At 38.8% G+C, this 25,646-nt stretch overlaps 1 protein-coding gene across 1 annotated transcript; it reads right to left on the bottom strand.

Moving 5' to 3' along the window:
- Positions 1–71: 71 nt before the first annotated feature.
- LOC149006302 (Calmodulin-binding transcription activator protein with CG-1 and Ankyrin domain) lies at positions 72–25,209 on the bottom strand. The gene is made up of 12 exons (XM_089166297.1): positions 24,825–25,209; positions 22,983–23,108; positions 22,717–22,832; positions 21,431–21,519; positions 18,901–18,946; positions 17,079–17,589; positions 6,051–6,190; positions 5,417–5,830; positions 3,701–4,383; positions 1,944–2,520; positions 1,413–1,706; positions 72–709 (listed from the first exon to the last, which is right to left on the bottom strand). Exons 1-12 carry the CDS (start codon positions 24,832–24,834, stop codon positions 617–619), a joined length of 3,099 nt encoding a protein of 1,032 aa, XP_089022423.1. The 5' UTR covers positions 24,835–25,209; the 3' UTR covers positions 72–616.
- Positions 25,210–25,646: the final 437 nt, after the last annotated feature.

The raw sequence follows: 25,646 nt of genomic DNA, 5'->3' as shown, positions 1-25,646 counted from the left end.
GCAATTCGACATCCATAAAATCAAAAGCTATTGGGATCAATTAAAAAAACATAAAATGATGGGATCTTTGAGGGGATTTTTCAAATAAAAAAGGTATTTTTATATATATATTCAGAAAATGGAAAAAAAATTCACTGTTCACAGTTTCTAGTGATCGGTCACAGCTACTTGTTTTTTTTTCTTCTTTTAATGGATGACAGGGATTATTACATATAACCCAGGAGAGAGACGAACTCGTGACAATCTCATTAAAAAGTGCCAGCCATTACCGAGAGAACAACCCTTCAATGGTAAAGTGATTCCTTTCTTCTGTACTGTAATTACTGGTGTCACAAATTGGCAAAACGTCTGCATTGTAACAACGATCTAAGGCAAAAAATAAAAGTGGCCATGAAATTAGCAACTACAATTGGAAAAACCATTTACACAATTACAATCATTCACACCATCAAGAATCCAACAACCATATCTAGATACTAGAGTCACTAGTATCAAATCCTATACCAGCATGGATATATGTACAAATGAATGCAATCACCATCTATAAGCAGAGCTTCAAAGTTGGGTATATTGGCCTCTTGGGGGAACAAAAGCTGGTAGGTTAATTCAGGACTCCCTATGGAAACTGGTACATGCACTCGCTTTCCATGTCATCAGAATTGCATTCAGAAGTTGAAGCCACTTCACTTGCTCCACCAGTTAATTCAGCCTGCAGTTAAGGAAAAAGATCAGAAGAAAGCTCAGAAAAAATGTTGATCTGGAGAACATGGATACTTAGATTTGCCACAAAGCGAAGCTTAAATGGAAGAGTTTTTTCACAGAGAATATTTTCATAATGAACACTGAGCAAAAGGTGGAAAAGAAAAGAAAAAAAGAGCTTCTATTCCAGTTGATTTCCGTGAGAGTTTCTTCCTGATAGATAGTGATCTGCTAAATGACCATTTGGAAAACAGAATCAGCCACTGGAATTGTTAACCGATTGTTACAGGAAGGTCAGAGAAACATGTACATCAATCTAGCTGGAGTTTTTTTCTTTTCTTATTTTTTTTGGGATGAATTCCGGCTGTAGTATTGGTCCTTAGTTCAACTGATTTCTACATTACAGACCGAGTTGATGTAGAGAATCTGTACTTGGAATGAACCAATCAACACATACTGCCATAATACACTAGTCTTACAACTGCTGCACAGGGGGGAGGTAAATTTGTTGCCCTTTTCCTGATGCAGGAGCTACATGCCAGAAAGTGATCCTCCAAACCACAACTAAATTTCGCAAAGTTATAACGTGCAAGATGAAAACCCAGGTAAAGAGAAACTTCGGAAATGTATAAAATTCAAATTTAGAGGTTGTAGTCTATAGAATTAGAAGACGCAGATAAATGCACAATTGTCAAGTCAGTTCACTCACTAACCTTAGCTTGTTGGTATCTTTCAAGCATCCGACTGTACTGCTGACGTGCCTGAGGGGATTCAACCATGGATAGGACTCTAGCTACAGCTTCATCAGTTGCCACATTCACTTTCTGCTTACGAAATACCTTAAGGATGTCCTCATCTTCACTTTCATCAATAGAATTTGATTCAGGACGGAATCCTCGCAAACCTGCTCCTTTCCGACGCCACCTCAAGACAACCTTATCCAGAACACCAACAGCCCACACAATCACCTTATACTTCTTTCTTACTTGATGCCCCCTCACATGAGCCTGACCACAGTGAAAAATAACATAAACCTCATTGTGCATGGTGCAGGTACCTTCTAAGTGAGTATCCAGACATGCACTTAAAACAAGGATGAAGAGAATAACCCAAATTCTGACATTATTCACAACTCCGTTTCCTGAGCAAGCTATTCATGCAGGGGAGCATGTAACAACTTACTTAAAAAGGCTGAAGCAAGGTAAAGAAAAAGTACACTAATATTGTGAAAGGACTTCTACTACCTGTATCTTCACAACTTTTTGGCGCAGTGACAAGAAGTCTTTACGTCCTTTCCAACCACGATACTTCTTCTGAATAGACAAAGCTGCTGTATCTAACTTATGATCACGGAGGTTGCGAAAGGCCAACTTTGACGCAGCTGAAAGCTCAAAAATGTTGTCTGTAGTCAGATCATAATCATCGGTGTTGAGTGCATCTTTTTGTTGTCGCTTTCTGAAAGAATGCGCACGAAAAGCAGATTGTATCCGTGCAGCAGCCTGAGCTGCATTTCGAACTGCAGCAAGGGAATCTCTGAGTGAAAGCTGATCATCTGTGGCACCAAGCCTCTCCTTCAAGATGCTATCCATCGTTCTTTCTGCCTCCACAGCAGCTGCACCTTTAGAAAGCTCAGTTTCTTCAAGTTTCAGTGATGAAAGGTGGCTAGTTAGAGACAACTCTGAGAGATATCCAGCCAGTCCTTTGTGACCATTGGCAGCAGCAATGGATGCTGGAGTTTGACCTGTCGGATCTTGTGAGGTGGGATCTGTCACAGCACCAGCTGATGCACCAGCAGCTACAAGTGCAGCAACCATTTTTTCCCTGCACAGGACAGCATTCAGTCGTATAACTTGAAGATTCTAACTGCTTTTGAATGAAGATTCTAATCTCTAAAAGCTGTATTTCTTGGATATTGGTCTAGAAGCTCAAACTTGATTAAACACAGACTGCATATACCTTTCAACTCCTGGACCTTTTCGCTTATGGTAAAAATGCAACAGAAAAATGATTACAATCATTGAAACATGGCAATATTTGCAGTAACAAAAATCCCTTGAGGGCCTAATCATCTCTATTCAGATTGTAGGAGCTAAGAATATAGGGGGCAAGCATAACTTAACTTTAGAAGAGGTAGCGAGGAATGCTATGCATGGCTTAAGTTAACAAAAAGCAGGGCATCAAAATAGAATTTGATGGGGAAAGGAAGTTTATGTAACCAACACCATATAGTTGTAGTGAGGCTATTTGGAGTTGATTTGTTAAACAGGCACTGCAATATCTCCTGTAGACTACAAGTGGACTCATAGCAGATAATTTGTACTTTTATCCTAGGGATCTTCAAGAAAGAAGAGCATATCCCAACACCAGGACATGATGTGAGACATCTCATCCAACTTCACAAGTTTAAAATTTATTTCAAGTTTTCAACGAAAAGCAAAATGCTATAGTGGGTCCAGTTTTGCTAGATGGAAGGTTTGTGTAGCAATTTCAACCATACAGGTATCTAGAAAATAGTCTAGAAAGTTAATTGTTGACATTTAGACTGAGATTCAAACATAAGACCTATGTTTCCTCAGCTGCCCATTCTTTTATATTAAACCTTCATTGTTTTGACTGGATTTTTAAAGCTTTATTTTGCCACTTGGCCAACTGCATTTGAGCTGAAATTTCACACGACTCAACAAAGGTGGAACTGAAAATAGCATACTAGGAACATCCCACACAAGGGGTTGGCTGACAAGTCCAAGTTTCACTTAACTGGATAACTAAAATAAAGAAATTTATATAGTACATTCTAGCAATGAGACAACAGACAGTAATGCCAATTTGAATTTCAACGTATGAAACACAAAGTACCTCAATTATTAAAATCTCAAAACTTGCGAAGTGCTCATCATGAGCCTTGATCACCAAGGCTGTAAACCTCAATGCTAACCCTTACAGTGTTTAAATTAACCAGACAAACAGATGGTTAAATCAAAATGACAGATTTTTAATTTACCTTCCAAAACGTGCAGCCCAATGAAGAGCAGTCCAACCATTGAAATCACGGAAATCTATATGGATCCCAGAGTTAAGAATTGGGTTTAAAGCCCACTCAAAGCCCAACCCGGCAACCATATGTATTATCCCTTGCTCTTTCTTGGACAGGGAACAACCAGGTGTGTCACCTTCTGCCTGGTATTTGGATGAAAGCCAGCACTGCAACTTGTCTTTTAAAAGTTCTTGGACAAGCCAATCCATGGTACCAAACGGAGTCTCATTACCAACCAAGAGTGTGTCTATGATATGTCCCCATGGATCTTCATCAACTTTCAATTTTCTCAGTACATCTATTCCAGATTCAACACTATCTTCTCTTTGAGCTAGTGGATCACACAGAAGCATCTGTGAAAACCTGACAAGGAGCAGCAGCTCTTCTGTGCTTTTAGTTACTTCCTTTTGTGGCAAATCACAGTGAGAGCAGCTCCCTTTCTTGATATGGTATGTAAATTCCCTGATCTCGCTGCACAATTCTCTATTACCACATGTAATGCATAGACTGACATTTCCAGGACTATGTGGAGGAGCCTTGCAACGAAGAACACCATCCTGAATGATGTCTACAGGAACTTCAGTGTCACCAAACATACACTTCCATGAAACCTCTGATGGATCACAAAGGAAAGACCCAATAATAATGACCTGCAGCAAATAGTTCAAATTTTAGACTATTGACCCCGAACATTTATAAATTTGCGTGTGATTAGAAAGAAAATTGGGAAAGTGGTACTACAGTGCCCATCAGGACTCAATTGAACAAATTTTTTTTCTTCCCAGAACAACAATGGTTGAACCAAACTGTCCTAACCACTTACCACTGTGCTTACATCTGCGCTTTATAATTCCCCGTAAAAAAATTAGGAAATGTCTATTCATGACCTCAATGAAATACGCTTGTCTTAAGGCCCACAGTCAAACCATCTGGACAGCGGATCTAGTCAAATTAAGTGGTAATATACCCTTGGACTAGCAGCAAATTCTGGGACCTATCTCAACCACATCACTCACGTGTTAAACTTACACCCTTGTAATTTTGGCCTTCTAACCATAGTTGACTCCCCAAATCTCAAAGCTCTATGTTTTCCATGGTCAATGTGTTCGATATAAAAACTAAACAGTTGACCAAATTGTAATATTGTAGCTTAGACAATGGGTCCAATAATTTCAGCCCCAACCACGCTGCTGTTTGCTGATACTTAGGACTAATGACACAGCCTCGTCTAAATGGAAGAAAGGGAACTTATATAATTTGAGAGGCCATATATTTTTCAGATCAAATAAACAAGCAATTTAACAAGTGTTTTAGTTTGTTAACTCTCAACCCCACCCCCCCACCCCCTTCAAAAAATGAAAAACCTCCTTTCTCAACCAAAAAAAAGGTAGTCAAGTCATTTTTCCTATGCACACTGAATAAGCAAGTAAGGAAACACTCCTTCCAATCACCCAGAACAATGTAATGGCTAACATTCATCTAGGATTTGACATCGGGCCCTTCATATATGTGTCGGGGTGTCTATCTAAGAATTGGCATGAACAGTAACTCAATCATAAAATCCAAGTTCTGAGTACAAAATTGATCTGTGTCCTGAAGTTTGAAGACAGTTCAGGTTACAACTAAAAAATGAGTGACGTATCATTCAAATTGGAGCATGATATAGGACTTCGTGGAACATACCTTGGTAGCCTCAGAGGCATATCCCCAATCTGGTGATATTTCTTGAATAGTGAATCTCTGTTTCTGAGCAATAGACAAACTTGAATCTCCTCCAAGAGGAACCTCAAGAATGTTTTCATGGTCAGACCACATTGACCAAGAATATGCAGATCCTTTGGAGTTTTCTACTACTTGAGGCAGCGATGTTGAAGTTGGTGAAACAAGAGAACTGTCAGAACCTAATAGAAACTCTCTGGCTGCTGAAAGTTGCATTTGCATGTTTGGATCACTCTCAGTAGTGTCGTAATTCATCATATTTTCTGAACCATTTCCATGGAAATCCACCCACTGAGAAGACCAGGTTTCCTGTTGTACAGCTGGGCTTCCCAAGATCCTACCCCTTTCTGAGGTCACAGGCTTTACATGTTCAAGTTTCTGCATTGGTACAAGCCTCCAAATTAGTTCAGGTTTTGCAAATCCCAACTACTTATTCAGAAAAGTACAAATTGGGTAAAGGAGAAGTGTAATAGTATGTCAATTTACTGAAATATGAATTATGAATTGTTTGGTAAAGTCAATGAGTCAGAGAGATCTGACACAGAAGGAATCAACAGCCAAAACACATAAAATATATTAATATTTGGCATTAACTCACCACATTTACATCTGGTATGTTAAGGAAATTCTCTTGAGAATCAAGCCCAGTTGAAGGAGAAGACAATTCCAGCATCTCTTTCCATGATGGAGAATCCTTCTTCTCAAGCATATATTTCGAACCCAAACGCTTCCTGTCAACTACAGAATATAAAAGTAGTTAGGCACACCTTTTCTTCTCCTTACTTCTCTCTTCTTTGGAAACAAATGGTAAAGTGAATGCCCCCGAGCAACCCCCCCCCCCCCAAAACAAAAAAAAAAGGAAAGAAAAGAAGTAAAAGAAAGCATGCAAACCAACAGAGACCCAAAAAAAAAAAGCAGCTAAAGATGTTAAATATATATATATAGAAAGGGCCAAGCGCTAGTAGAACAAATTGACCTCCCAAGCCAAAAAAGAAGGATTGGGAAGCTACGAATGTGAGGTTATTTTTTACAACGAAGGCAAGGGGTCACAATGTAGACATCCCCTTGAATTAATGGTCACAAAATGTTAGAGATGTCCATCATATTCTCATAGACATGGAGGGATCAACATCTTATAATGGCACTGTATTGAGAAGAACCAAATAGACAGAAATTTCCAGAATTACAATAAAACAACAGTGCATTTCCATGCTCTTAACCAGCAGGCAATCTCATGCATAGTGGGATGGCATGGATATTTATTAATTTTACTATGATGCAAGTGATGTAATGCACCCCCAAATTCATTTAATGGATTAAGTAATAAACAGACATTGAGAGAGATACTGATGTGGGTGCATCTCGAACAACAGTTTTCAGCTTGATATATCAAAGGAATTAATTATGACATGTTTGCACACTTGGCCATAGTTGTCAACATGTTATCATAAAATGATTGGAATGAAACACATAGTTTCCTCAAAGAATGTGTCGTAGGATATTAGTAACTAGGGCTAAGTTATGTTCAGTAACCTCCATCTAAAATCTAGACATCTATTAATTTTTGTTCAGAAGTCTTAAACAAGGCCAGTTAAGGTAGAAATAGGGAAAAAGGTTTTTATGTGGAGATATATAGACACCTTGTAAGCATATTATATCCAGATATGGTCACAGAACACAATATACTTTTGAGAGATTGATCCTTTTGTTTGTAGTGCTGCTGATGAAACCAAATATACAACTCAAGGCAAGTTGTGTTATGTTTTCTCCAACTTTTCTCAATTATCCCCAAACTCTGAAATTCTGATTGTCATATATCCTTGCTGTTTTCAGCTATTGATTCTAATCACCCCACAGTCATGAATCTAGTTGCGTATTCAAGCCTAAACACTAGATCTATAATTATACTTTGCTTCTGAATTTGGTTTCATCTTGAAAAATTCTTTGTATCTGGTTGAGAACCAATTTCTGAATCACATCGGCTGATTAGAACCCTATTTTAAAAATTAAAATATAGCCTAGGTAGGGACCTACAGTTTAGTTTATTATTTGGGTCTCCACCAACAAGGTTTAAGTATCGGTATTGGAACATTGGAAGGCTGATTCTAAGAGTCGTACTGTATTGGAGACACTCGAGATATGCTACATATGTCTTGAAAGGGTAAATAAACACTTAGCATATATGCAAGATATGGTTATGATGTATAAAACATATACACAATAAGTATGATATAGAACAAATGGCATCATGCCATATTATAGAACCCCCCCCCCGGGGGAAAAAATTTTAAATTTAAGAAGCACACAAACCCCAAGTGGGCATAAAAATGACACCCTAGTCCAATCTGTTAGTCATTTTTCTTAAATCATCATTTTATTTTATTCTTTTAACTCCCAAACTACCCTTAGTTGGATGAAAGATTACCCCAATACCTAAATATTCAAAAGAAAGAAAACCTACCTACAACATCTTCTTCTTCTCACTTCGCCTTTTTCTACTTGCTCAGCTATTCCCTATTGAGCCAAATAAACTTAGTGAGACCTTAGAAAGGGTTACAAAGTGCTGAATCGAAATGCTTTGTTGCCGTCTCAAATAGATTTTGTTCCTCACATTGAAGGTTGGTGTTGAAGTTTGAATAAATTATTGCTCAGAAGGTTATTTTTATTCTTAGGCCCCAATGGAGTATTTATGGTTACAATCTGAGTAAATCCTATTCTGCGTAGGATAAGGAAATACCAAGCAAATAGAATAGAAAAACCAATCCTAGATATTCGAAAACCTAGTCTAACACAAAATATGAAACCAATATCATGAATATAAGAAAACAATAGATATAATTAAAAGAATAGTCTACTCCAATTAGGAAACCTTAATCATACTTCCAACACTTCCCCTCAAGTTGAGGCATGGATATTACACATGCTCAACTCGGTCAAAATAGTATAAAACATCTATCCAAGTAAACATCTAAAACTTGATCTTCAAACTTCATTAATAGCTTATAGATTAGACTTTCACTTGCTTTGTCCTCATCTCTACCGCAACTTTTGGTCTCCAAGGAAGAATGCCCAAGAAAAAGGTAGAATCTTCAAATGTTGAGAAAACCAAATTTTTGCGCAAATCTAAGGGAAAATATTTTTTGGGGTAACAACTGCTAGGATACAACAACAAAAGTGAAACTTTAGATTTGTAGAAATGTTGGATCTCTAAAGAGAAAATTTACCAAGGAAAAGGACAATCTCCAAAGGTAAGGGGAAAATTGTCAAGATAAGTGACAATCTCCAAAGGTAATAGAAGTTCTGCAAAGGTCAAACACAAAATCTTTAGCATGGTTGGATCTCCAAAGTGAAAGATGTCAAGAGGTAAGGGGCAAATCTCCAAGGGTAAACAGAGATCAAGTTTTGCACAAATCAAAAAAGTCAAATCTATAGCAATGTTAGATCTCCAAAGTGGAAGATTGCCAAGGTAAGGGACAAATTTTCGAAGGTAACAGAGATTAAATTCTGCATAAAGAAGTCTAAAAGTGACAGAGATCAAATTCTACACAAGGAAGTCTGAAAGAAAGGCATTTGAATAATAACCTGAAAAATGTAGATAATACTCTTAAAGTAAACATTGAATTATAGATATCTCTTTACACGTGGGTAAAACAATGACAAAGGAAATCCCTAAATGATATGGTTTGTGGTCCACCAAGGTAAGATAATGGCCCGAATGTAATTAGAAGAATTCTTAGAAGAGAAAATTTAAACCAATAGGTAAACTTTTTTTTTGAATGAATAAATAAATATATTAAAACAGGAAAATGAGTACAAGGTCTCTAATTAGGAGACCGAAAGAAAAGCTTAGGCCCCAGGAGACAACAATAAGCTTGTTCCTAGGGGTATTATCAACAAGGAGATGGGGCAAAGCCAACAACCTAGAAGATACATCAAAATAGATGGCATTCCAAAACCCTGTCTATAAAGCAGGATTTGGAGGTCCATCTCCGAAGATTGCACTCCCACCAAAGGTGATGGATCAAGGCACAAAACACTAGCTTATCAATTCGATTGCAGACGGAAGAGCCTAAAATGTTTCTCAAAATCCAAGACCAATCTCGTAAGAATCTATGGGATCGCCTCGAATGGGGCAAAATGGAGGCTATGCTTTTTCCCCAGATAGTTCTGGAGAAGGTGCAAGAAAAGAAAAGAAAAGGTGCTCAAGGTTTTCCAAACTGTTCCAAAAAAGGATGCAATTTGGATTAGCAGGGATGTGGCGGCTAATAAGGAAGAATTGGGTGGGAAGGGCTTGGTTAAGGGCTCTTCAAAGAGTAAGGGAATGACGGGGAATGTAACCTTTGAACCAAACCAATGAAGGCCAAGGGGGCTTGGGATTATGGGATCTGAGAAGGTTCCAGGTTGATGAAGTGGTGAAGGATTTGGAGGGGGAAGGGAGCCAAATGATGAAGTTTCTAGTGGAGCTAGTGATAGAGGGAAGAGATTCCCAAACTTGTGAGAATGGGGATGGGGGAAGGAATCCAGGACCCATTTGAGATGAAGTTTGACATGTGGGTGGATTTGGGGATACGGGTGTCATAAACGGAGCGCGGACCAAAGTGGTTATAGAGAATGCCCATCGGATGCCACGGATCAAGCCAAAAGGAGGTGGAAGAGCCAGAGGAGATGGAGGTGGAGATAGAAGAGATGGCGCGGGGTCGGAGCAGGAGAATTTTCCTCCAAACCCATAAAGGGTTGGAGGGCATAGGAACAGTCCAAAGGGAGTCAGACCGGAGATGAAAAGAGTAACCCAAATAGAATCATGCTTTGAGGCAATTTTCCAGATGAGTTTGAGGAGGCAGGCTAGGTTAACATCAGTGATCCATCAGATTCCCAGGCCACCTTCAGAGGTCGGGCGGCAAATGGAAGACCAAATGATCAAGCGAATGAAGCGTGTGGACTGTGGAGTCCTGCCCTTTCCAAAGGAAGGCACAGAATAAGGATTCCATCGCGTGGATGGTAGATTTGGGAATGGAGAAGATCCCACACCAATAGAGATAGGTGGATTGAGCACAAAGCGGATCAGGACCATTCTCCCTACAAAGGATAGAAGCTTATCTTTCCAAAGTTGCAGCTTCTTACGGATATTGTCAAGTATAGGCAGGCAATGGTGACGAGTGAGTCTACCGGGGATGAGCGGGAGACCAAGGAAAACCACAGGGAAGGAGCCGAGCTTGAATCCTGGGAGCTAGAGAAGAGAGGCTTGGAGCTGATTAAGGACACTAGAGAGAAAATTTGTTGACTTGTTGAGATTGATGCAAAGACCCGAGAGGGATTCAAACTGCGAGAGTGATCGATTTTAGAGAAAATCATGAGATCATCAGCAAAAGCAAGATGGGTGAGGTTGAGGGACTTTGTACTAGGGAATGGAGGAAATGAGGAGCTGGTAAGTCTCGGATTGAAGGATACGGGAGAGGACCTCTAAGGCGAGGAAGAAGAGATAAGGAGAAAGGGGCATTCTTGGCGGATCCCAACATGGGAGGGGAAGAAACCCACCGGGGAGCTATTGGCCATGATGGAGAAGCGGGGAGAAGAGATACAGGTTTCGATCCAGTGGATGAAGGGGGGAGGGAAACCCATGGAGAAGAGAACATCACTGATGAAATCCCAGCGAATAGAGTTAAAAGCTTTATGAATATCAACTTTGAGGAGCGCAGCTGAGGAGTGAGAGGATCTATCAAAGCCCCGGACAATCTCCAAACAAAGGAGAATGTTATCCACAATGCTACGACTTGAGATAAAAGTCGATTGATTCGGGCTCACTAGGGACGGAAGCGCCTTTTTAGCCTATTCGCTAGGATTTTGGAGATGAATTTGTCTAGGAGGTTACAGAAGGAGATGGGCCGAAAGTCAAAGAGGGAAGAGGCACTTGGTTTCTTGGGGATCAGACAGAGGAAAGTTTGATTAATGGAGGATAGCTGAGAGGGGTTAAGGAAGAAGCTACGAATGGCATGGACAAGATCATTCTCAATGAAATCCCAATAGGCAAGGAAAAAACCCATACTGAAGCCATCAGGACCCGGGGCCTTATTGGGCTTGTGGGAGCGGATGGCAAGAAGGATTTCTTTAGAGGAGGGAATGGCGCAGAGAGAAGAGATGGAAGAAGGATCAACGAATTTGTTAATGAGGTTGGGGGGAAGGGGGGGGCGAGGAGGCAAAGCAAGGGGTGAAAGAAGGTTGGAGAAGAAGGAGACGATCTCAACCTTGATGCGGCCTTGATTAGAAATGCAGGTGCCATTATTGGTGATGAGAGAGGGGATGGTATTGAAGTTATTTCGAGCTTTGAGGGATCGGTGGAAATAGGCAGTGTTGGAGTCCCCAAGCTCGAGTCATTTGATTCTATCTTTCTGACAAAGGAAGCTTTCTTCCGCGAAAAGCAGGAAAGAAAGCTCAAAGGAGAGGGATTTTTCCTCCTGAGCAAGAGCGGGGTTAGAGGGGTCATTTTGAAGGAGGGATTGGGTGAGGTGAAGGCTATAGCGGCAGGAAGTGACTCTATCCGAGACATTGCCGAAGGTAGAGGAGTTCCAAGAGCGGAGGGCTTCTTTAGTGTTGCGAAGCTTACGAGCGAAAGTGACAAGAGGGAAAGAGTGACGGTGGACAGGCTTAGACCAAGCTTCTAGAACAGTGGGAATGAAAGAGGCGTTCGCCATCCACATATCGAAGAATTTGAAAGGCTTTGAACCAAAGGAGGTGGAAGGAGAGATTTGGACAAAGCAGGGAGAATGGTCAGAAAGATTGGGGTTAAAGAAGGAAGCATGGGAAGAAGGGAAGGATGAAAGCCAAGAATCGTTGGCAAGGAATCGATCAAGCTTAGAGGCAATTCAAGACGGGCCCAAACAACGATTATGCCAAGTGAGGGGGTGGCCCGACCAAAGGAGGTCAACAATCCCGGAGTCATCAATGCAGGCATTGAAGTCATCCATCGTGTTAGGGTCTGGAGAGGAGCCATCGACACGCTCATGGGAAAACCTAGTAATGTTAAAGTCCCCACTAATACCCCAAGGTATATTATGGGAATTAGAGGAGATAGATCTGATATCCTCCCAGAGAGGGCCACAGTTGACGGCACGATTGAAACCATAGATAATGGTGAGGAAAAGGGGGGGGGGGGGGGGGGTTACCTAGGATACTGAGATGCATAAGCTGAGGAGATGCTTGGAGGAGGGAGACTTGAAATCTCGAGGGATCCCAGAGAATCCAGATCCGACCATTGATGGAGGGGGAAGAGTTTGAGATGAAAGACCAAGAAGGGGCAATGGACCGAGCAATCCGATGGGCATTATCCATTTCGACATGAGTTTCAAGAAGGGCACAAAAAGGGACTTTAGCAGATTTTATGGTGTTTCTAACATCAGCTTGTTTTGCAAGGGTGTTGAGACCCCTGACATTCCATATAAAGAAATCAAATATTGTTAACAAGGGAGGGGGGCATCAATATCGTCGTGGGGGAGAGGGTTGGGGGGGAGGAATTCTCACACAGAGGGGAAACAAGCAGCAATGGTGTTTCAAATATATCAGGGTTGATGGAAGAGGAGCTAGAAGAGGGGGAGAAAGGCTCGGGGATGGGGAAAGGGATAACGGAAGTGAAGGGAGGAGTTGGGTCATTGGCAGGAGGGTTTTGGTTTAAAGGGGACAGAGGGTCAAGGAAGATGGGCTGGAGGTCATTTGAAGCCATGTAGAGGGTTGAGTGGGGAGCGGGATGGGTTAAAAGGTGATTTTTATCCTGGGTTTTGGGCTAGGATTTAAGGTCTCGGGTTGGGTGCAGGTTTTTAGATTTAGGCTTTAAGGATTTGGGAGGAGGTGGGTTGGGGGTGGAGGAGATAGGAGGCCCACGAGGGTGAGAGAGGGGAGGCCCAACGTTAATAAGAGCTTTAGGCCCATTGGTAATGGGCTTGGAGAGAGGGGGAGAGTTTAGGCTATGGGTGATGGGCTTGGGCTGACAAGACAAAGGAATGGGGGATGGGCTTGGGCTGGCGGGACAAGGCAATGGGAGGAATTTAGGATTCGCAAGGGGCAAAGAGGCTAGGGGTAAAATGGTATTTTCTGCAAGAGGCGATAAGGCAAGGTTATTTGCGGTGGCGGTGGAGGTTGAAGCAGAAAAGGGTTTTGGGGGTAAACTTGAAAAGGAAGAAATGGCAATGAAAAGATGAAAGTAGCATGAAAATGGATGGATAGAAATCAGAGTAAGAAAAAAATCATTAAATAAGTTACTTGAAAAAGGGAAAAGTTAAAGAAGTACTGTGAGGTGAAAGAAATTTTTTTTAAAAAGTGGGTAAATAGGATTTAAGGATAAAGGACAGCATATTTTTCCTCTTTTTTTTCTTTCAAAGGAGACCCCTTTATATATGGGAAACTACAAAAAGACCCTGGATATATGGGAAATAACAAACAAGCCCCTAAATGTATGTGAATTCACAAAAAAAGACCCTAGACATATGGAAATCACAAATAGACCCCTGTATATATGCAAAGTCACAAAAGAAACCCCTATATATGTGAATTAACAAAAAAGATCCCTGGATATTTGCAAATTCACAAATAGACCCCTGGTCTAGTTTGGTCCATGTCGGTTAAATGGAAGCTGGTCTGGTCTGATTTAGAAGTATAAAATGCCTTCACTTGGAAGGTGATTTTGGTGAATCAATGGCTAAAGAAGTTCTTGCAGACTATGTTTCTTGCAATTTTGAAGATGGCAGAAGTTCTGGTTTTGGTTCGATGGTGATTAGAAGAAGAAAATCAAAAGAGAAGTGACCCTAGCTAATTATAGGTTTGGGTGATGGTATTTATGGGTTGCAGGTTCGATGGAGGTTGCAGGTTGCAGGTTGCAGCAGCAGGTGAAGTTTCGATAGAGGTTTGATGGAGGGTTGCAGGTTGCAGCAGCAGCAAGAGGTGATTCAGGATTCGATGGAAGGTTCTAGGTTGCAAGATGAAGAAGAAGAAGAGGCAATGAGTTTCAGGTTGCATTTAACGGAGAAAAAAAAGTAGAAGGCGATGATTCTGCAAGAATTTTCAAGTTGCAACGATGTGGTTTTGGTGGTACAATGACTCAGGTTGCAATAGTTGGGAAGGGGTAGTAGCAGCGGCAGCAATGAGGGAAAAGAGAGGGACTTGATTCCTCTAGTTCCCTCTCTCTTCCCTAATAGAAATTAAGCTCTGATACCATGTTAGAATTTGAAGAAATTATTGCTTAGAAGGTTATTTTCATTCATAGGCTCCAATGGAGTAGTTACAATTATAATCTAATTAAACCTATTTTGGGTAGGATAAGGAAATACAAAGCAAATAGAATAGAAACCCAATCCTAGATATTAGGAAACCTAGTCTAACAAAAAATATGAAACCAATATAAAGAATATAAGAAAACAAAAGATATAACTAAAAGAAAAGTCTACTCCAATTAGGAAATCTTAATCATACTTCCAACAGTTGGACATATGGAACATGATGGGGTTGATCTTGGTTCAGCCAAGGATGACCAGAAGAGAGATGTAACAGTCAAGGCTGCCTTAACATCCTCCGAACAAGAATTTATCAACCTGAGAAAGCCACCTGCTGCTCAGAGTTCTTATTTAAACCTCTCAATAATTTTTTAGAGTTCACATAATTACCATCACCATAAGATTCAAAATATGTTCCACCTTCATCAGTTTTATTGGTAAATAAACCCTGAAAGAGTTCATTGTAGCATAACCATTTTGTCCCCTGGAAAAAGGGAAATAACAGGAATGATGTAACCAGTCAATGAGGATGAAATCCCAAAAATCCCCATACCGCAAGTCCCCTGGAATGACTTAGGGCTTGTTTGGTTACATGAGTCTGGAGATTTCAAATATCTAGAGATTTCAAATCTATGGAGTTATAATTTATAAAATTAGATGTTTGGTTGTGGAATGAAATCTGAGGATTCATCCTAAAAAACTATTTGATAGACGTGATTTTTGTGAATGTGCAAATGTATAGCTTTTTTGAAATCTCTGGATTTCACCCCTTACCCATAAATCTACAGATTCACGTTTTTAGTGTAAAAAGGTGAATCTCTAGATTTCATGAATCTAGAGATTTTTACAACCAAACGGGTATAATTCTCAGATTCATGAATTCAGAGATTTGAAATCTCTGGATTCATGTAACCAAACAAGCCCTTAATCATTGAAATACAGCTCACAGCAAGAGATTGGCAATTGACATTATGTATTTCACATTTTCACTGGCAGATGAACTCTACAAGAAAACTTAAGGCCTAGGCCAGCATTTTGCATTGAATCTCATGAAAGCAGACTGGTATTTTCTTGCAGCTGGAGGAGCAGAATAAGCATCAGTGACCATATACAGGACATATAGACTGTCATAGAAAACTGACAGTCACTCTGATTGTCATAGTACAACCTAGAGGATTCCAAGAAAGATTACAAATGAAATAGTTTTAATGATGAAAGATCTAAACAATTGAAAGCCCTGAATGGATGAGAAGCCATTACAACAGTGAAAACAAGAGAATCAGGGACAGCAGAGTTGAAATGAACCGTGTAAGGTAGCTAACAACAAGATCAGAAACATAGAAGGGCACATAGGTCTTTGACCTTTATCTTAGTCATATAACGGCCCATTTTCCTTTAGTACTCATGGTTCTAACAGTATTGCAGGCGTGTACTTTTAAAACTTAATTTGGAGTGTGTGTGAATGCTCTAAAAGATATTATGTATTATAAAGAGAACAAAGTACTATGAGAGAAGTGGAAATGCTTAGGATGGATACAAAGTACAGTTTTGAAGTATAAAAGACAATGCATAAATAATACATAAAATATCTCTTGAATGAAAAGGAGATCAACTGATTATATATATAAAGGATGATCTTAGAAGTATGGTTTCTTGCAAGTACTAATACTGAAAAAATTTACTTGTTGATTCGATATAGTATCTTATACAGATAAGATAAGATTTGAATAGACCAGAATCAGCAGATTCTGTTAACAACTTGTCCCCTAGCATCACCATCAACCAAAGAACAAACACGAAATGGGCACTGTTAAGTTGGATCAATTGATGTGGTACAATGGCTAAAGCTCTCCCAGCTACTTGTACTTCTAACATATAAGCATCAAAAGCCCAAGCCAAGGAGCTCTCTTGAACAGAGAAATTTGAAAGCCTATGCACAGTTCCAAACTTCACTTCTAAAGCCAGAAATTCTGCAGCCAGAATATCTATGGAAATCAGGAAAGCTCTTACGCTGAGGAGCACAGTTTCAATTCGAAAGCCGGCCCATTATCACCAGGTATCTAAATTGTTCAATATCAGATTCACAGTTCACAATAAATCTAATATGTTATAATGCAAGCGAACATCAGAGATCAACAAAAATGCAAAAAGGATTACTAAGAAATTGCAGGGGAATGATAAATTTGGTAACGTAGCAAAATTGCCAACACCCAGAATACTATATACAAGATATATGGAGAGGGGAAGCTCCTGTACTACCACCAAGCACCAACATGAATCAGGAAGTGTGATTAAGTCTTTTTTTCTTCATTTTTCCCCCTTCTATTTTCCTTCAATGATGATCCTGGACAGAAACAAACAATATATACCTGAATCTTGCAGCAACTGGCGGTTATTTGAACTCTCCAGCCCCTCAGCATTCCAACTATAATGCTGCTCACCAATTTTGGACCCAGATCCATGCAGTAAAACTTCAAACTTGTCCTGTTCAGAGACCTTTGTTTCAAAGTCTAGGATTCCTGAATTTTTGGTCTTCTCCTCCTGAATGTAATATGAAGAAAGGTCTTCCACTAAGTCATCATCATTCAAACTTAACTGCTCTTGAAGCCTTCGAAGTGCTTTGTTGACCTCAGGCTCGGATGAACTACTAAACTCTCTTGATGTCCCCATTTGATCCAAGTGATCCAGATCAGTCCTGGCAACTGACTCTGAACTGACTTCCACAGATCCTGGACTAAAGCAAGTTCGAGATGATTCATACACTTCACTAGTTCCAGACAAAGAGCCAGGATTCTGAACAGTATAAGAACTAGTACTCTGACTTGGAGTAGAAGATGAGCCTGGTGACTGGTAAGAAAGTGATCCAGCATTGTGCCTTCCCTGTAAACACATCAAAATAAACCTAGTGTTGACATAGCAACTCAGGATTGTACTATTCGCCACTCACTATAAATGAAATAACAGAAAGCATAAAAAGGAGTATATTATGCACCTAATAATTACTATTAGGTAAAATTTCATTGAAATTACAATTCTAGATAGCAAATTGAGAATTAGACCAGCCTTTGTCTTGTAAAATCGTTGTGTGATTTATAAGCATGGTGTAAATCTTGCGAAATTTAAATTTTGGATGTATTAAGGTCAATGAAACGAAACACATGTGAAACAAAATTGCATGGTTGACTGGAATTTCAATGAAATTTCAGTCCGAAATACGAAATATCAAGAATTTTGAAAAACTAAGCATCAATTTAAGTAACTATTTCTACAATATGATCATTTTAAATGTGTTAATATAGCCTAAAATAGGATTTCCATAAATTTGAATTTATGCTTCAAGAATGTTTAGATGTGTGAAAATACATTCAGCTTTGATCAAATAGACACAAACAAGAGTGCTAATCCAAAGACCATTGTGGGTTGTTTGTCTGACCAAACTAACCATGGATATGTGTTTATAGGCCCTAAAATAGGTTCTCCAAAGATAATTAGAAAAATAAATAAAATGCATAAAACTCATCGAAACATACCACTGAAAATTCGTAGAATTTGTGCCAGGTTTTGGCAAGATTTCGGTAACAAAATCTTGAACCTTGCTGTTATAAGCCTTACGTGTACGTGTAACAAAACTCCCATTTCATTGGTTTCTACACAAAAGACCTTCTGCTGAGAAAGACAACACCTACAATCACCCTTAGTAACCATCTATTATTTCTAATCCTACAAGGCTACACCAAACAAGGTTAGAACACTGCATCAAGAAATAACAGTTCTGCAGTGCAGTGCAGACCAGTTGGACTTTTAGAGCTGAAACAAACTCCTGCACTTCAGCAGCAACAAGATATGTGTCATAGAAGACTAAGTCCACTTAATTTTTCTTACATCACTGAATTATTTACCAATCCATGCACATTGCTCAGCATATAGCCATATACCAGCAAATGAACACAGTAGTTTTCACAGGTCAAAGTGTAAAGGGGACAAACCCTTCTGCACAAACTTTAACAATAACACCACAAGGAAAAAGCACGGAAGTGAATAAACAAATGCAATATGCAACAGAGACAAACTTGAACTTAAAATAAAAACTTGAAAAGAAAATATAAAATATGCTGAAGCATTGTTTTCATGAATTCAGATAATTGAACTGTCATGTGATTTCCCTGCCCCTAATCAGCATGAATAGCATACCTCACTGACTTCTCTATAATGAACAAGAACAATGTGCTCATACGCCCTGCAAAGAAAAGACTCTATGAGACCCAACGTGAATATTTAGAATCTGACAGACAGAAACTAGATTGTGTGACAGGATGCTGTTGCTATTGAGCTAACATATTTCACATTTGTAGTTACCAAGTTCATGATATACAATTCCATAGAATTTCAATTAAAAAACAAAATATATTCTAGGTAGAGTTGTTTCAGATGCTACTCAATTCTATCCCCCAAGTGTAGCTTAGAATAGATAAGTAAACTGTTCCTTAACAATTCATTTGGAGGTAAATAAACTGTTAAAGATACACGTAGACATAAACCACGCAACATACATATGTGAATCAGATAGAGTACCTTTAGAACAACAAATCTCAAGCACAGAGACAAACATAAGAAAGCTAACTCAATCCACCATATCATCTAGAGAACATAGTCTAGATGACAAAATCCCTGCCTTGACAATTTATCAACAGTTTAACTGACACCTAACCAGCATCCAGTTGAATTCATTATCCAGCTGCAGATCAAGATCTTGATGGTCCTTATAAGCTGAACATGAGGTTCTTTCGCAGTATTCCTTAACCACCCATTACATTACCACCTTCGCCTGTTGTATACCTGCTTAATCAACAACTGAAACCATGTTTCAAAGGCTTCAATTCTCGACTTCTGGGGTCCTCCCCATCTATTGGACCAGAAAGAACTCCAACAAACTTTCTGTCATTACCAGTCAAATGACAGTCCTATAAAATTTTGAAGGAATGTGTATGTTGATTTATGATAGTCAAGGCTTTGTTCTCTTTCCCACCCCCCTATTGTTGACTCTCCAAGAAATAGGTTGATTATTAATTCTTGGAGTCTCTCATCTTCTCTCCAGTCCCCTCCTTGACTGGAATTCTCCCCATCCCCCTCTTTCCCCTCTATGCATGTGCTCTTGTTTGCTTTCAGCAATTCAATTATTTATTCATCCAAAAAAAAAAAAAAACTATTCAGACAGACATCTCCACTCCATTCATCCTATTTTTATTATCTGCCAAGCATCACATGTTGTATCACTTTCATTTATTATTGAGCCTAGATACTTTAATCACTTGCACCACCTCATTGTCCATGTTAGTGCAACAGAAGTTACACAACATATACTTCTTTATTTTACTTATCTTAAAACCTCCTGATTCCAAGTTTGATCTCCATAACTCCAAGTTGGCACTAATCCCTACTTTTGACTCGTCAGCAAAAAACATAAGCCAAGTACCTGATCATGGATAGCTCAAATTAAATCATCCCTTATAAGCACAATCAAATAAAGGCTAAAAGCTGATCCTTTGTGTAACTAAATTCCAATTGTACCTGGGAACGCACGACCATGATCAATGACCCACCGCAATTCTTACATTAGTTACTACACCATCATGCATATCTCTAATTATGTCCATATATTTACTTGGGAGACTTCTCTTCTATAGCAGTAGCCAAGTTACGGGAGACAGTTAATTGAAACCCACCTGAGACCAAAAAAAAAAAAAAAACCTATTTTTATTGGAAACCAATTTGGTTCTATGCCAAGAAGTTCGATATCTTGTTGCAATCTCCAAATCTTTTCATGTATCTCATAAGTAAATAAATAGCTTATGTCATGGATCTTCCAGGCATAACACCAAATTGATTGTTGGTAATCATAATTTGGGGTTTCAGTTGGGTTTTGACTAGGAAAAACGTATAGAAGACATTTTAAATTCAAATATGAAGAAGATCAAAGAATACAAGCTTGATGTATTAGGATCTGAACTCAAATATTTTCAAAGGTCCAAGTGTCCAACATTATCCCAAGGATTTCTTTAATAGCCATGGGAAATATCCATTATCCCCAGGTCAACCCTATTCCATCTAAGCTTGCATCTTCCTCCTATGTATTAATTGCAAACTCTCCCCTAGAGGTTACATCACCTGCCAGATTTATAGCAACCACCACCCTGTAAAATAGATCAAAACTAAATAAACACACCATGCAGACAAAACAATCAAGATAAAGAGTGTACTCCCAGCCAATGCAAAGCTGTTCTAGTGGTGAAACCAACAAACTCTTAGTGAAGAGGTCGTGGGTTCAACTCTTGTTGAGGCATATTAATATCCTCATCCCCTGGCTTAATAAAGCCCCTTTGTACCCAAAACAACAACAACAACACATACACACACACACACACAGAAGAAGAAGAAGAAGAGAGTGTACTCCCACAAAACTACTCTATCACATTGTCCTTCTCAATACATATCGATGACACAAATGGAAGAAAGCCAGATGGCCACCCTGTTGTGAAATGGACTAAATCTTTGTTTACATGAAAATTATCAAATTATGCCTAACACATTTGCATAAAGGTGAAACTGAAAACCATGTATCAGTTGTCTATGCTAAGAACAAGGAAACTTGATACCCACAAGAAATGGATAGGCAAGGAGGATTTGAAATTATAGCTGAAGAGCTTTACAGTATGACACTTACGGGTCAAGCATCCAGTAGCTTCGCCTCTGAAAATTGGGATTCTGCTCACCATGTGCATAATAACAATTCAAAGCTTCAACATTCCCGACCTTGTCACAAAGACAACACCCAAAAAAAGTTCATTTCACAAGCTAAATGATTTCAATCAAAGAAAATGATTTATCTGCAGAGTAAATTACTAATGCAATTCCTACCATAAAAGTAAGAAAAAACTTTCTAAAATGCACAAAATTTGCTAATGTTAAAACTGAGACCACTTTCCTCATCTAGTAATCAAACACTCAGCCCTCAATGTGAGATAGCCAGATTATGATCAGAACAACAATCAGGTGATGCACAACATCTCTAGTAGCATTTTAATATCATTTTTCAAAGAAATCAATTTGATCAAGATTTCTATAAGGGAGTAACTTGTTACTGCGGGTTGGAATATACCAAATATATGTGTTTTGCCATTTAAGGCAACATTAGTTGATTATGTGAAGTATATGAGGGTTCATAACACAACGTTTTAGGCCGGGCATCTATTATTACCAATCTGATCTGTCATGTAAAAATTGTTTTAGCACTAGAATCAGAGATGAAAAATTCAAACTCCAAGCATTAAGTCCCTCAAGCAAAGGAACTGAGAATCACATAAACAAAATTGAAGCAGATCAAAGCTGAAGCACCTATAGGACACAACTGAAGCTGCCCAGAACAAAATGGTGGAAGAGGTCCTGAACTTCGATCTTCCAGATGCACAAGCAGCCACTTTCAGCCCATGCCCTTCAGATTGAAATCAAACAACCAATTCATTTGGAAACTCATACCAAAATCCATCCATGGAGACCAAGACTTAGAAATTTAAACACAAGTTAATTTCATCAAATGGCCAATTGGCTGGTTATATATCTTGGTTGCCCCCCTCTTATGTTTGAAACAAATGAGACTCAGTGGCATTGGGTTGTAGAGTTGTAGGTTCATTAATAGTTTGTAAAATAGGTCGAAACAGAATGTAGCAGTAGTACTGTTGTAATGTCTCAGTCTGTTAAGATTTTTTAGAATTAAAATTTTATGGACTAATATTCATAGAGTACCAAATTTAATTATTAAGATATTTGAATTGAACTCCCTTCCTTTGAAGCAGTGGAGGGATTGTTCTTAAAATGGTTGTTACCATTGCGAGTGACAGTAATCTTAATCAATAATGCGGTATAGCTTTGCACTCAAAGCATCATAAAACATAAAGGTTCTCCACAATATCAATGTTAACAACTATAACCACATCAACATCTTTGACAAACCTTAAGCCGTTCATGTGCTTCCCCAACAGTTCTTCCATCCCTCTTTTTTCGCCACGCATGACCATCCCTACGAAAAAATCGAAGGACTCTTTTGTTGAAAAGAAACAAAGACCCACCTGTTGAGAAATGTGTCATATAGAGATGCTATAATGTGCGAGACAGGAATCTACACTAAGAATGCCAAGAGCTGAAATTCAAAAGTCTAACAGACAAGGATAAAGTTAAAGCACTATATTGCAACAAAACACAAGGTATATGAAGTTTACTGGATGGTAATTGAGGGGCCTCTTGCATGATCTGATGATTTTCATGATTCTGTAGAATAAATAGTACTTCAGGAGGCTTCAACCAGCGGTGCTGAGCTTCTTGATTTAACTCATTAATATCAAACCCTGAGATAGAAGTTGGAGAAGGATTGTTATGAGATAGAAAAGGATCCAAACACTACAGAATAACTTATTAGTTAACAAACACAACTTGGGAGAGCTATTATCAATTGATCGCCCTTGCCCCCCAAAAAGGAAGAACATACGTAAAGATTAGCCATAATTAAAGATGGTCCTCTTCCAAAAGTCAAAGATAGAACCTTCATTTGATTTTGTATTCACATTAAAACAACCATAACTTGATGTCAGTCACAAACCTTTTAGCTAATCAGCGATCCTCACTGGAATGATGAAAAAAGAACTACTAGTCAAACCTTCTTTCACTGATAAACATGGATATGAACACTCTAAGGAAGAGTTGCTCCATGAAATTTATATCTATTGGTGACAAAAATGTTAATTGTTTCCAAATTGGATGATATCATCTGCAAATGACCAAATTTAATTGTTTTTCTCATAATTAGCTCAATATAATACTGTGAAGTGATGAGAGATCATTGTTCATGGTCTTACAAAGGTCTCAATTTCTGGATCATTGTTAATGGTCTTAACAAGATCTCAATTTCTACCTTGTGTTTTGGTGGTACGGAGTCGAAACCACAGAGAAGTTAAGAATCAAAAAGGTTTTGATCAAAATTTGGGCATCTCGCCAAGACTGAAGTCCAACACCCTGAACCTGTTGAAACTGTTACCATTCACTTTATATAAAAGCCTAACTCAAAGTGACTTGGTCGGAAATTTGAACAGCCTCTTCTGTCCTGATGGGTTTCAAGTGCAGATGCACAACCCCACCACAGGTAGAAACACAACTATGATTGGAACAAGAGGGTTTTTAAATAACAAAGGGTTTTATTTTAATTTAAAGTTCCATTCTTAATGCTCAGTTAATATGTTTTACATGAATTATGTATTCTAATACCAAAGGAAAAGGAATAGGCAGGTGAATTACTCCTATAGTAGCTGATCCCTCCACCACAAATCAAACCTTGAAGTCATTCATATATCATTCTAGCAAAAGGGGATGAAAATTCTGTAGGGATGGGTTTCAATCTACCCATGCCAAAAAAAAAACTAGGATAATGCATTTTCCAAATTAGAGTTCCATCCATCATTTTGCCCACGAGCATTTGGCTTATTAATTAACAAGAATGGGAATAGAGCGTGTTAAACTGCAGACCAATTGATCAGAGTTATCCACCAAGTAAATATTTAAACCGTAGTTCGGTAGTCTTGCAAAACCAAAATAGTTGTTAACAGTTCCACTTATGCTTTCTGGTCGTCCTTTTAATTTTGAAGTGTAGTGGCGTTTGATGGCTTGATATCAGTTTGGGTAAAACCTGCCGAAACCTGGCACATCACTATCCCTTGTTGTTAAATACTAATATGCAATTCATCAAACAAGCATGATTAAGTGATTCTACCTAATATCATGATATAATTAGAAGAAGCCCACAAAGCGAATGATCCCTCTTCACTGAAAATCTTCACGGGTGAAATGGGTTTCAAACATCATCACCATTACAAATAGGGAAAACCTTTTCTTTTTAAGAGAAAAGTAGTGAACCCTGGTTAGTCGTACTTGATAACCCCACAGAGAGCGAGAGATTTGACGAATTATCATAATTACCAGAAGCAAAAATGAAGTAATACAAGGCAACAATTGAGGCACACTACAAGGAAAAATGAAGGACAAAGAAACAGCCCAGTAGTCGGTACATCTACCTGATTTCATGGTTTTTTATTCCAGAAAACCAGAGCGCGACAAATTTCTTCTTTCACTGGCGTTTCTCTTGAACGAAGCACACATGCATCCAACACTAGAATGATGACAGTAATTGAATTGACTATGGAATCACAAAAGAAGCTCCAACGGCAACAACAGCAGTTACCCACTACGGATCGAAGTTCAGTGATGATCACCGGCAAGGAAGAGCCACGACTGTCTGTTAGTCTACAAGATAAAAGGGCGCAAAAGACGGAAACAGGGAGGAGAAAATGAAAATTTTGAAGTCAATAGAAACCAGTGTTTCTGTAGAGCGGGTAAGAGACCAGCGCCGCCTCAGCATGTTTCTATGAGATTTTTTCTTTTTCTTTTTTTGGTAGATTTTTCTTGGGTCAAATAAAACAACTGGGGAAGGAAAATGGTTTTTTTTTTTCTTTTCTTGCTTTTGGTAAGAAGAAAGGCAGAAGATCATGAGCTGTAAAAGAATAAAAGGGAATCATTTTTTTGGCAGAAGAATGAAAGGGAATCACTTCTACAGATTTACAATCTGTTTTTTTGGGTAACTTTCTACACATCTACAGTTGTAACTTGCAAGTAAAGTTTGTCAATTCAAGTTTGATTTATCCAGATTGGTATCTGATTATCTTCAACTTTGACTCTCATACTTAGCTAAGAAGATGTAAAATTAAATAGGAAAACTATTCCTCCATCCCCGTGTTTGAGTCTAGATTTTGTATTCATCAGGGTAAAAGACGGTGCTTCCCTAAGACGGTTCCACTGCACAATACAAGTAAAATCCACCTCTAAATACTGATAAAATG

Source organism: Hakea prostrata, chromosome 8, assembly GCF_041222555.1.
Source record: "Hakea prostrata isolate BN-2017 chromosome 8, UWA_Hpros_2, whole genome shotgun sequence".
Taxonomy (NCBI): domain Eukaryota; kingdom Viridiplantae; phylum Streptophyta; class Magnoliopsida; order Proteales; family Proteaceae; genus Hakea; species Hakea prostrata.
The sequence above is the reverse complement of the archived record's forward strand: the minus strand, read 5'-3'. Positions and strand labels throughout refer to the sequence as shown.

What these genes read in the sequence shown, in the direction of transcription:
- LOC149006302 (XM_089166297.1), bottom strand. An exon ending in AAGCACATGAACGGCTTAAG is followed by an intron (nt 21,520 to 22,716) that starts GTTTGTCAAAGA and finishes CTTTGTGACAAG; the next exon opens with GTCGGGAATGTTGAAGCTTT. An exon ending in AAAAAGTTGTGAAGATACAG is followed by an intron (nt 1,707 to 1,943) that starts GTAGTAGAAGTC and finishes CACTGTGGTCAG; the next exon opens with GCTCATGTGAGGGGGCATCA.